Source organism: Anomaloglossus baeobatrachus, chromosome 6 (genome assembly GCF_048569485.1).
Source record: "Anomaloglossus baeobatrachus isolate aAnoBae1 chromosome 6, aAnoBae1.hap1, whole genome shotgun sequence".
NCBI classification, from domain to species: domain Eukaryota; kingdom Metazoa; phylum Chordata; class Amphibia; order Anura; family Aromobatidae; genus Anomaloglossus; species Anomaloglossus baeobatrachus.
The window spans coordinates 412619644-412633106 of record NC_134358.1 but is presented as its reverse complement, the minus strand read 5'-3'; the positions used below and the strand labels follow the sequence as shown (position 1 = coordinate 412633106).

At 49.5% G+C, this 13463-nt stretch overlaps 1 protein-coding gene across 1 annotated transcript in view; it reads left to right on the top strand.

Annotated features, from left to right (window-relative positions):
* The window catches only part of PSMA2 (proteasome 20S subunit alpha 2), a 57896-nt gene extending 44689 nt beyond the window's left edge, over window positions 1-13207 (top strand). Inside the window, exons 6-8 of the mRNA XM_075316599.1 lie at window positions 3259-3332; window positions 12796-12853; window positions 12935-13207. Coding sequence (XP_075172714.1) covers window positions 3259-3332; window positions 12796-12853; window positions 12935-13051 — 249 coding nt within the window. The 3' untranslated portion in view covers window positions 13052-13207. The remainder of the gene's footprint in view (window positions 1-3258; window positions 3333-12795; window positions 12854-12934) is intronic.
* Window positions 13208-13463: the final 256 nt, after the last annotated feature.

Genomic DNA, 13463 nt, shown 5'->3' with positions numbered 1-13463 from the left:
ATACCCCCCCCCATCCAGCCTGTTCACATACCCCCCCCATCCAGCCTGTTCACATACCCCCCCCATCCAGCCTGTTCACATACCCCCCCCATCCAGCCTGTTCACATACCCCCCCCATCCAGCCTGTTCACATACCCCCCCCCCATCCAGCCTGTTCACATACCCCCCCCATCCAGCCTGTTCACATACCCCCCCCATCCAGCCTGTTCACATACCCCCCCCCCATCCAGCCTGTTCACATACCCCCCCCCATCCAGCCTGTTCACATACCCCCCCCCCATCCAGCCTGTTCACATACCCCCCCCCTTATCCAGCCTGTTCACATACCCCCCCCCCATCCAGCCTGTTCACATACCCCCCCCCCCCATCCAGCCTGTTCACATACCCCCCCCCCCATCCAGCCTGTTCACATACCCCCCCCCCCATCCAGCCTGTTCACATACCCCCCCCCCATCCAGCCTGTTCACATACCCACCCCCCCATCCAGCCTGTTCACATACCCCCCCCCATCCAGCCTGTTCACATACCCCCCCCCCCATCCAGCCTGTTCACATACCCCCCCCCATCCAGCCTGTTCACATACCCCCCCCCCATCCAGCCTGTTCACATACCCACCCCCCCATCCAGCCTGTTCACATACCCACCCCCCCCATCCAGCCTGTTCACATACCCACCCCCCCCATCCAGCCTGTTCACATACCCACCCCCCCCATCCAGCCTGTTCACATACCCCCCCCCCCCATCCAGCCTGTTCACATACCCCCCCCCCCATCCAGCCTGTTCACATACCCACCCCCCCCCATCCAGCCTGTTCACATACCCACCCCCCCCCATCCAGCCTGTTCACATACCCACCCCCCCATCCAGCCTGTTCACATACCCCCCCCCCCCCCCATATCCAGCCTGTTCACATACCCCCCCCCCCCCCCCCCATCCCTCCTGCTCATATACGGTACTCCCATCCTGCTATATGCCCCCATCGTGCTCATATACCATCCTGGTATATGGCCTGCATCCTATAGCACAGAGAAAAAAAATAAACGTTTATACTCACCTTTTCCTCACTCCCTGCAGCACCGATCACATCTTCCTTTCTGGCACGCTGATCTGTGTGTGTGGAGCCGTTCCCCTGCTGCACGCGATGTCTTCCTGTCTGTGCCGATCAGCTGACCGGCTCAGCACAGATCAGCTGACCGGCTCAGCACAGATCAGCTGACCGGCTCAGCACAGATCAGGTGACCGGCACAGACAGGAAGACGCGATGCTGCAGGGGGCCGGCTCCACACACGGGGACGGGGTGAGTGCACTGATTCACTGCACCCCGCGCTAATGATGACGCGCGGGGGGCAGTGAATACAGCCGCACATGATCACTCCAGGCTGTAATTGCCAGGGGTGATCATGCGGCCGGCTCTTTACTATCCGCGCATCCCCGCTCGTCCCCGCTCGTCCTCCCGTCCACCTGTCAGTGCCGGCTTCAGCGCTGAGAGATGGGCGGGAGGATGGGCGTGCATATGTAATGAGCGGGCCCACGTGGTCACGAGCAGGCGCTGCTGCTGCCTGCTCGTGCCCCCGATGACCTGCAGCACCCTCATTCCCAGCCGCAGCCCTATAGTCAGACCATAAGACGCACCCCCAACTTTCCCCCAACATTTGGGGGGAAAAAAGTGCGTCTTATGGTCCGAAAAATACGGTAAGCGAGCGATGCTCAGAGCATTGAGTGTGTACTGCGCCTTATTTCCTATGCAAGTGAATACCTAGCAGCAGCTTCTACATGGTGTCTGGAGCTGCAGGGTTTACAGTGCCTGGAGCAGATTTTGACTGTTGAAAGGGGGATGTCATGTGTCTGCCCCCATTGATGATTTAATGGCCTACCTTCTGGATAGTTTGTCAGATGCTTATTCCTAGACAAACCATTTAGAGGGAACCTGTCGGGTCCCATATGCGTTCTGACCTACAAGCAGGGTGATGTGTGGCCTAGATGCCCCTTCCTACCCATTGCTGTGTTGTAATATGAATGGATAAAAAATGTTTTATTACTTACGTGCTCCCTATGTAAATGATCAAGCACCCGGATAACAAGGCTGCGGGAATGGTAAGCATGCACGTGAGGGATCTCAAGGAGCTGACGGTGACGTCGCTCATGGAAATCCACGGTATCACGCCCACAGGGGCGCGATACCATGGAAACCATGCAAATGCCCACTGGGTGATGAAACGCCCGGGGGACTAAGTAATAATAAAAAAAAAAAACCCACACATTTTATATACATTCATATTACACAATATTACAATACAGTCTGGTAGGAAGGGGTTTCTAGCAGGGCTGTGGAGTCGGTAAGCCAAACCTTCGACTCCGACTCCTCAAATTCTCTTGCACCGACTCCGACTCCGGCTCCGACTCCGACTCCTACATATATTGCTTATAGTTAGGTGAAAAATTTATTGTAGTACATGAATATGTGTATGTGAACATCAGACATTTAATAATTTTTATGATACAATAATCAAGATATTTGGATAGAACATAAAATATATTTATTGGAATACAACTTTAGAACACAAAAAACTGTAATAAATTGTAAATATGTAATACACTATGTAATATACAGTAGATTACATATATATCTTGTGTGTGTATATACACTGTGTGTGTGTGTATATATATATATATATATATATATATATATATATATATATATATATATATATATATATATATATATATATATATTTTACATATTTACAATTTATTAGTTTTTTGTGTTCTAAAGTTGTATTCCAATAAATATTTTATGTTCTATCCAAATATCTTGATTATTGTATCATAAAAACAATTAAATGTCTGATGTTCACATTGTACTACAATAAATTTTTCACTTAAATATAAGCATTATACTAAATGTTATTATTTAGTAAAATATTCAGCACATTCTGCATTGCACTCCTGTCCCCAATTTATTATATATTTTAGGAGTCGGAGTCGGTGCATTTTATACCGACTCCGACTCCACCAAAATGAGCTCTGACTCCGACTCCGACTCCACGACTCCGACTCCACAGCCCTGGTTTCTAGGCCACACATCACCCTGCTTGTAGGTCAGAACGCATAATGCACCTGACAGGTTACCTTTAAGCTGAATTTTATTTTTGTACATCAAATAATGTAGATTGTGATTGTACAGTGTCAAAAACTAAAAGAGGAAAAATCTGCAATTAGTGCTTATTCTTTACTGACTTTTTTTTTTTTTCTTTTCAGGGGGCTTATTTTGCATGGAAGGCTACAGCAATGGGAAAAAACTATGTAAATGGAAAGACTTTCCTTGAAAAAAGGTACAAATCTTTCTTCATGTTACATCTTTTCACAGCAAAGTGTTACAATCTTTCTTTTTCTTTTTCTTTTTTTCTTTTTCTTCTCCCCTGTCCATATAACAGTATGAGGACTTTGTTGGGCAAATTGTACCTTTTTCGATGATACCATTGTCTTATGTGATGTACTGGAAAAAAAAATGATACAATTTGTTTGGTGCATGTTAAATGCTGCTAACAGCCATGGGCGGAGCTATTAGCGGCAGATGATGGCTTAATAATGCAGCCATCATTTGCTGGGAAAGATGCAGGCTGGCATTCATAGTAAACAATCATTTTACTATACATAGCAGTGCTAATACACTTTTATGTACAACACAACTGAACGGATGTTAGTGTGCATCAAAGGAAGGGATATGACGTGACTGTACTTCATATGTTTTTGGAAGTGTTGGATTTGTGGAAGTCCCAGCGCTGCACCCCACAGTTCAGGAGAAGGGAGAGTTTGCATGCAGTGGCAATTGTGCATGCTCCAGGCTATTACATAGAAAATGATTGTAGTGAAGTGCATATGCACAACCACTTTTCAGTTCAAATTGGGGTGGACACAAGGGCTCCTGTTCTCATGATCTCTGTTGTAAAAGCCATTGTTTCACTATCTACAATTCATTTTGAAGATCAAATAAGAATTTGAGCCACCATATTGTAACTCTGTAAGGCACCATATTGGAGAAGTATTTGGGGGTTGATACCTTTTCAGTAAGGCATTCAATCAGAGGCAGGGGGGCTTTCTTCATCGTTCCCAGACCATGGGTGTATACCTTCTGCCTCCGGAGGACACACAAAGTACTACACTAAAAAGTGTAGCTCCTCACTCCGAGCATATACACCCCCTGGATGACCAAATCTAGCCAGTTCAATGCTTTGTGTTCAGGAGGTCACACACACATGCATTCTCATCTCATTTTTGATTTTTGATTTCAAAGAGTAGGAAGAAAAGCGGGTCCAAGCTGGACTCCCGGCATGTCCCTTCTCACCCCACTGTGTCGGCGGTGCTGTTAAGGTTGATTTTACAAGGCTGGAGCCTTACATGCCGCGCTCATTCACCATCCCTCGGGCTCTGGCTTGAAGTGGGAGCCATCACGGTTCTCACTGCTTTGCAGGAGACCGGTCTCCATCCGCAGCCCTTTCAGGACCCTGCCGGACGGAGCGCTCACCCCTCAGGGACCTGGCCCTGCGTCTCATAAGCTAAGTATTGAGACGTTATTGAGGGGTCCCTTGTACATTTATTGTGGGGAGAGTGTGTTATTTAACTTTGCTGTGATTTCCGGCCGGTTCTCTGGTTTTCTCCTGAGAACCGCGCCGAGGGTGCCTGCTCGTCGGCCGCATGGAAAAATTTAGGCCCCGGCTTCGGCTGCGGCCTACTTTCGGTTTCACTGCCCCTGCATGTCAGTCTTGCAGAGGGACAGTGCGGCGCCGCCCACCGGCCATTCAGCTCAGGGGAGGACACTCCTCTCTGAGGAGATGTTTCCCTCCCCTGTATTTCTCCTTGGCCCTCCGGTTCCCGCTCTTGGACTAAACCCCGCCCCCCCTCCTCACTCCGGCGCCATTTTATCAGCGTTCACACACTGATCGGCGCTGGCTGCTGCAGCTCTGCATCTGTCTGGGGGTCCAAGCTGTGGAATCCGGAGGGCACACAAAACGGTCTGGTAAGCCACAACCTCTGGTTGTGGACTTTCTTGTACACTCTCTGGGGGTCATTCTGAAGGAGTGTGTTCTTTACTGCAGAACCTCCACCTCAGCAGCATGTCTCTCACTAGGAGCAAGGCTGCAAGGCTTTACTCTATATATGCACTGCATGTAAGCTCGTACTGCATGAACCGAGCACATATCCACATTGTGATGCCTGCTCTAACATGGTGGTGCCTCAGCCTGGAGTCTCCCCAGGGGTCCCTCCGGCTGCTCCAGCCCCGGTGGCTGAACCCCCGGCTTGGGTAACTTCGTTTTCTAAAGCTATCTCCCAGTCCTTTGCCGACTCCATGGGACAGCTGTCCCGGACTCTGCTGAGCATGCATCAGCCCCCTTCTCAGGGCGCCTCTGCTGCTCCGACTCGCTCTGCAGAGCTCACAGAGGATTTTTCATCTGTTCCCAGACCCCGTCCTCCTAAACGGAGACGCAGGGACTCTTCTCCTTCCTCGTCCCACGGCTCTGATTCACGAGCTGAATCGCAGGGCGAGGAGGATGCCTTTACTGTGGGCTCGGACGCTACCACTATGTACCCCATTGATCTAACTGAAGGTGATGCGGATGTTAGTGACTTGATTGCGTCCATTAATGCCGTACTGGACCTCAATCCACCAGTGTCAGAGGAACAAGCCTCTCTGGTAGAAAAACACCAGTTTACCTCACCTAAGAGAGCAAGGAGTATGTTTTTTAACCACTCCAGTTTTCAGGCCACTGTGACCAAGCCCAGGGCCTGTCCTGACAAACGCTTCCCAAAGCGTAGTTCTGATGACCGTTTTCCCTTTCCACCAGAGGTGGTCAAGGAGTGGGCTCATTCACCAAAGGTAGATCCTCCGGTGTCTAGAATCTCAGCCCGGACAGTTGTATCTGTGGCCGATGGCACCTCACTTAAGGATCCCACTGACCGCCAGGTTGACCTTCTGGCCAAATCTGTATATGAAGCGGCAGGGGCCTCGTTCTCCCCGTCTTTTGCAGCAGTGTGGGCTCTTAAGGCAGTCTCTGCTTCTCTGGTGGAGATGCATTCCCTCACCAGGGACTCTATGCCCGAAATGGTTGCCTTAACTTCCCAGGCTTCGGCTTTTTCATCCTATGCCATGTCTGCCATTCTGGAGGCTTCTCACCGCACGGCGGTGGCTTCTGCTAATTCCCTCGCGATCCGCAGGATCTTGTGGCTTCGAGAGTGGAAAGCAGACGCTTCTTCTAAGAAGTACCTTGCTGGGCTCCCCTTTGCTGGGTCCCTGCTGTTCGGTGAACAACTGGGTGAAATTATTAAGGAAGCTACTGGCGGGAAGAGTACTTCCTTGCCACAAACTAAAACCAGCCCAGCTGGCGCACGAAGCCGCGTCCTCAGAAGAACGGAGGAGCCGCTGCCACTAAGGCAGCCTCCTCTTGACTATCTGGCTGCGCCAGCAACGTCCTTGGTCGGTGGCAGGCTCTCCCACTTTGGCGACGTGTGGTTTCAACACGTCTCCGATCAGTGGGTGCGGGATATCATCTCCCACGGCTACAGGATAGAATTTTCTTCCAGCCCGCCAAACAGATTTTTTCTGTCCACTCCCCCCTGCTCCAAAGCCGCCGCCTTCTCTCAGGCCGTGGCATCCTTGCAGGCCAACGGAGTAATTGTACCGGTTCCCGCCCGGGAACGGTTCAGAGGTTTCTACTCAAACCTCTTCCTAGTCCCCAAGAAGGACGGTTCCTTCCGGCCCATCCTGGATCTCAAGCTTCTCAACAAGCATGTTCAGGTGCGGCACTTTCGCATGGAATCTCTGCGATCAGTCATTGCCTCAATGACCCAAGGAGATTTTCTAGCATCCATCGACATCAGAGATGCCTATCTGCATGTGCCAATTGCAGTTTCACACCAGCGTTGGCTACGTTTTGCAATCGGAGAGGAACATTTCCAATTCGTGGCTCTCCCCTTCGGGTTAGCCACGGCCCCTCGTGTATTCACCAAGGTCATGGCAGCAGTGGTTGCGGTTCTGCACCTCCAGGGGTTGGCAGTGATTCCTTACCTGGACGACCTTCTAGTCAAGGCTTCATCCAGTGCAGACTGTCAGCGGAGTGTCTCGCTCACTCTCGCCACTCTTGTTCAATTCGGGTGGCTTGTCAATCTGCCCAAGTCCACTCTGACCCCGACCCAGAAACTTACGTACCTAGGGATGCAATTCGAGACTCTGCCGGCACTTGTGAAGTTGCCCTTAGTCAAACAGCAGTCCCTTCATCTGGCGGTGCGCTCTCTGTTGAAGCCCCGCCGTCATTCCATCAGGCACCTCATGCAGGTGCTGGGTCAGATGGTGGCGTCAATGGAAGCGGTTCCCTTTGCCCAGTTCCATCTGCGTCCCCTGCAGCTGGACATTCTCCGCTGTTGGGACAAGCTGACCTCTTCCTTGCACAGGCTAGTGGCTCTGTCGCCACAGACCAGGAGCTCTCTTCAGTGGTGGCTTCAGCCCCTCTCTCTGTCCCAGGGACGCTCCTTTCTGGCCCCGTCCTGGGTGATTCTCACCACGGATGCCAGTCTATCCGGCTGGGGAGCAGTGTTTCTCCACCACCGAGCACAGGGCACTTGGACTCCGTCCGAATCAGCCCTCTCGATCAATGTGCTGGAAATCAGAGCTGTGCTCCTAGCTCTCGTAGCCTTTCACCACCTGTTGGCGGGCAAGCACATTCGAGTCCAGTCAGACAACGCGACAGCAGTTGCCTACATCAATCACCAGGGCGGGACTCGCAGCCGCCTAGCAATGTTGGAAGTTCAACGTATCCTTCAGTGGACGGGAGGACTCCCAGTCCACCATATCCGCAGTCCACATTCCAGGCGTAGAAAACTGGGAGGCAGATTATCTCAGCCGTCAAACCGTGGACAGCGGCGAGTGGGCCCTGCATCCGGCAGTGTTCCGGTCAATCTGCCGCAAGTGGGGCACTCCGGAAGTGGATCTAATGGCATCCCGGCACAACAAGGTCCCGGTTTACGTGGCTCGCTCCCACGATCCTCAGGCCTTGGCGGCGGACGCGCTGGTTCAGGATTGGTCCCAGTTCCGTCTGGCCTACGTGTTTTCCCCCTCTAGCTCTCTTGCCCAGAGTCCTGCGCAAGATCAGAATGGAGGGCCGTCGGGTCATACTCATTGCTCCAGACTGGCCCAGGCGAGCTTGGTACCCAGACCTGCTCCGTCTGTCCGTAGAGGTGCCGTGGCATCTCCCGGACCGCCCAGACCTTCTCTCACAAGGTCCGTTTTTCCGCCAGAATTCTGCGGCTCTCAGATTGACGGCGTGGCTCTTGAGTCCTGGATCCTGACGGCTTCCGGCATTCCTTCCGAGGTCATCTCCACTATGACTCAGGCTCGGAAGTTTTCCTCGGCCAGGATTTACCACAGGACTTGGAGAATTTTCCTGTCCTGGTGTCGCTCTTCCGGCCATGCTCCTTGGCCATTTTCCTTGCCGACCATCCTGTCCTTTCTACAGTCCGGTCTGCAGCTAGGATTATCCCTCAATTCCCTCAAGGGACAGGTCTCGGCTCTGTCAGTGTTGTTCCAGCGGCGTATCGCCCGACTGGCCCAGGTGCGCACCTTCATGCAGGGCGCATCTCACATCATTCCGCCTTACCGGCGGCCTCTGGATCCCTGGGACCTTAATCTGGTCCTCACGGCCTTACAGAAACCCCCCTTTGAGCCTCTTAGGGAGGTTTCTTTGTTTCGACTTTCACAGAAAGTGGTCTTTCTGGTGGCCATAACTTCTCTCAGGAGAGTCTCTGATTTGGCTGCGCTCTCTTCGGAGTCACCCTTTTTGGTTTTTCACCAAGACAAGGTGGTTCTCCGTCCGACTCCGGACTTTCTCCCTAAGGTGGTGTCTCCTTTCCACCGTAACCAGGACATTTCATTGCCTTCCCTTTGTCCGGCCCCTGTGCATCGCTTTGAGAAAGCGTTGCATACTTTAGATTTGGTGCGGGCGCTCCGGATCTATGTGTCACGCACCGCTGCTCTTAGGTGGTGCACCTCTCTTTTTGTGCTGACCACAGGTCAGCGCAAGGGTCTCTCGGCTTCTAAACCGACCCTAGCTCGTTGGATTAGGTCGTCCATATCCGATGCCTACCAATGTTCTCAGGTGCCTCCCCCGCCGGGGATTAAGGCGCACTCGACCAGAGCTGTCGGTGCCTCTTGGGCTTTCAGGCACCAGGCTACGGCTCAGCAGGTCTGTCAGGCTGCCACTTGGTCTAGTCTGCACACCTTTTCAAAGCACTACCAAGTGCATGCTCATGCTTCGGCAGATGCGAGCTTGGGCAGACGCATCCTTCAGGCGGCTGTCACCCATTTGTGAAGTTAGGTTTTGCCTACTTCTCAGTTTTCTGTTTATTTCCCACCCATGGACTGCTTTGAGACGTCCCATGGTCTGGGTCTCCCATAAGGAACGATGAAGAAAAAGAGAATTTTGTTTACTTACCGTAAATTCTTTTTCTTATAGTTCCGACATGGGAGACCCAGCACCCTCCCTGTTGCCTGTTGGCAGTTCTTGTTCCGTGTGTTTTCACCGGCTGTTGTTGTAGACAGAGGTTCCGGTTATTCCGGGTTTTACTCTCTCTACTTGTGGGTGGATGTCCTCCTTCAGCTTTTGCACTAAACTGGCTAGATTTGGTCATCCAGGGGGTGTATATGCTCGGAGGGAGGAGCTACACTTTTTAGTGTAGTACTTTGTGTGTCCTCCGGAGGCGGAAGCTATACACCCATGGTCTGGGTCTCCCATGTCGGAACTATAAGAAAAAGAATTTACGGTAAGTAAACAAAATTCTCTTTTTTTTTGCGCCTTTGTATAAATTTAGAGGTGCAGGTCCGTAGACTAAATTGCAATTATAGGTCCACCTACCTGAGTTTTTAAAGGGTTATTCTCATTGTCTCTCAGGCCTCTTTCACACGTCCGTGAAAAACATTGCACGTTTTGCACAGATGTGTAAAATGTACGTATGGCCTTCAGTTTGTCGTGATTTTGGCACACTAAGGCCTAAGCCACACGGCGAGAAAATCGGTGCGAGTGGAGTGCGATAAAACATCGCATTCCCCTCAGACCAATTCTAGCCTGTGTCAGCACACATGAGCGATTATTTTCTTAGCCCTAATCGGACTGAGAAAACAATCACAGCATTCTGCGATTTTAAGCTAAGACTCTTTTTTTTTTTTTTTTTTTTTTCTCTCGCACCCATTCAAGTGAATGGGTCGAGAGAAAAATCGCACTGCACTTGCGGTACACCGGTGTACTGCCAGTGCAGTGCGAGAATGGCAATAGCCGACTACGGAGGAGAGAGGGAGAGAAATCCCTCCCTCCCCTCCTGAGTGCCGGCCCGCCCCCCGCAGCTGAGGTCTGCTCACATGATTGGACATCAGATGCAGGCACACTCGTATGACACTCGGCTCTGCTGTGCTGCCAGCACGAGCAGAGTGTCATGCGAGCATCGCAGTAGTGCCCCGTGTGGCCCCAGCCTAATGCTCTCCGTGTGCTATCTGTGATCATACACGGAGAGCAGGAACTTTCTACTCACCTGTTGGTCGCTGCTGTCCGTGGTGCTGTTGTCTTCCGCTCTTGTCTTTGGCCCTGCTGACTCCCGACCGCTTCCGGCCCGAAGGGCAGTGAATATGCGATGAGCATAATGAGCGAGGGTCAGAAGCAGGTGACAGCAGCGGCAGAGACATCAGCACTAGAGAATGTGTGTAGAAATTAATTTTTTCCACAGAAAACATGGGTTTCCCTGGTATGTGTCACACTGATGTAACACAGAGCACATGCGTGAGGTCTGTGTGACACCCATGCTGTCGGAGATAAATGGAAATGTCTACCTGTGGGGGCGCACTGACACATGTACAGTGGGTATGGAAAGTATTCAGACTCATTTACATTTTTCACTGTTTCATTGCAGCCATTTGGTAAATTCAAAAAAAAGTTCATTGTTTTTCTCATTATTGTACACTCTTCACCCCATCTTGACAGAAGCCCCCCCCCGCCCAGAAATCTAGAAATTTTTGCAAATTTATTAAACAAGAAAAACTGAAATATCACATGGCCAGAAGTATTCAGACCCTTTGCTCAGACGCTCATATTTAAGTCACATGCTGTCCATTTCCTTGTGATGCTTGAGATGGTTCCACTCCTTCATTGGAGTCCAGCTGTGTTTATTAAACTGATGGGACTTGATTTGGAAAGAGATGAATGAACCAAATGAGAATCATGAGGTCAAAGGAACTGCCCAAGGAGCTCAGCCAGATTTGTTCCTTGCCACATTTCTGTCTAAGGTTACAAAAAATGTCTGCAGTACTCAAGGTTCCTAAGAGCACAGTGGCCTCCATAATCCTTAAATGGAAGAAGTTTGGGAGCACCAGAACTCCTCCTAGACCTGGTCGTCCAGCCAAACTGAGCAATCGTGTGAGAAGAGCCTTGGTGAGAGAGGTAAAGAAGCTTAAGATCACTGTGGCCGAGCTCCAGAGATGCAGTAGGGAGATGGAAAAAAGTTCCACAAAGTGAACTATCACTGCAGCCCTCCAGCAGTCGGGCCTTTATGGCAGAGTGGTCCGACGGAAGCTTCTCCTCAGTGCAAGACATATGAAAGCCCGCATAGCGTTTAAAAAAAAAAACACATGAAGGACTCTGACTATGAGAAATAAGATTCTCTGGTCTGATGAGACAAAGAGGACTTTTTGGTGATCATTCTAAGTGGTATGTGTGGAGAAAACCAGGCACTGCTCATCACGCAATTGAAGGAAAGATGAATGCGGCCAAGTACAGAGATATCGTGGAAGAAACCTCTTTTAGAGTGCTCTGGACCTCTGACTTGGTCGAAGGTTCACCTTCCAACAAGACAATGACCCTAAGCACACAGCTAAAATAACAAAGGAGTGGCTTCAGAACAACTGTGACCATTCTTGACTGGCCCAGCCAGAGCCCTGACCTAAACCCAATTGAGCATCTCTGGAGAGACCTGAAAATGGCTGTCCACCAACGTTCTTATCCAACCTGACGGAACTGGAGAGGATCTGCAAGGAAGAATAGCAGAGGATCCCCAAATCCAGGGGTAAAAAACTTGTTGCATCATTCCCAAGAAGACTCATGGCTGTACTAGTTCAAAATGTGCTTCTACGCAATACTGAGTAAAGGGTCTGAATACTTATGACCATGTGATATTTCAGTTTTTCTTGTTAAATAAATTTGCAAAAAATGTCTACATTTCTGGGTTTTTTTGTTTTTTTTTTTTCCCTGTCAAGATGGTGTGTAGTGTGTACATTAATGAGAAAAAAAATGAACTTTTTTGAATTTACCAAATGACTGCAACGAAACAGTGAAATTTTAGAGGGGTCTGAATAGTTACCGTACCAACTGTATATCCTCCACACGGTCCATGGGAAAACACGCATTTGTGCACAGCCCTGTTAATTTTAATAGGTCTACGTGTGCCCGTGTCTCCAATACAAGTGAAAATGGACCTCACAAGTACAGGAGACACGGATGCGTGAAGGGGGCCTAAAGAGTGCAGTATTGAGAATTCAGGCTGGCGGCATGTCTGACCAGACTACCCATTCTTTGTTTTATATTAATTGGGGCCCTCATTTGAATTAGTTGGGGATGCCCACATTTTAACCATACATTTGTTAAATGGGGGGGGGGGGATTTATTTCTAATTACTTAATCCAAACACTATTGAACATGCTACGCGGTACACTTAAAAATGACAAAATTGAATTTCACCAACTTTTTTTTTTTTTTTTTTTAATAGATATAATGAAGATCTGGAACTTGAAGATGCCATTCACACGGCAATATTAACACTAAAGGTAGTGTTATGCAAAATGTAAGAAATGCGAGTTGTTGAAATGATCATAGTATAGTTGATACTACTGTATGTATTCCAACAGGAAAGCTTTGAGGGTCAGATGACAGAAGATAACATTGAAGTGGGTATCTGCAATGAAGCTGGATTTAAGCGACTCACTCCTGCAGAAGTCAAGGATTACTTGGCAGCTATAGCATAAATGGCTTCCACTTGGGGAGGTCGATTTGATGTAGTTTTTTTTTGTTGTTTTTTTCCAGCCACTAAAGGATACAATGATTTTTTTTTGCATACTTTCTTATTTCTACCTGTCCAACAGATCTTTTTAAAAATGATATGGATCTAACCACAATAAAAGGTATGAAACAGACTGTCTACTATCTTTTCTTGCTGTCCAGTGAACAGTTGTGTTGTGACGCTCAGTGTAGTGCTGTTTTTACTCTACATGATGATTTTTATTTATTTTTTTTTTTTTTCCCTCTTACCATTTTAACCCCTTCAGCCCCCAGCCTATTTTGACCTTACTGACCTCGCCATTTTGCGCAATTCTGACCTGTCCCTTTATGAGGTTATAACTCTGGAACGCTTCAACGGATCCTGGCGATTCTGACATT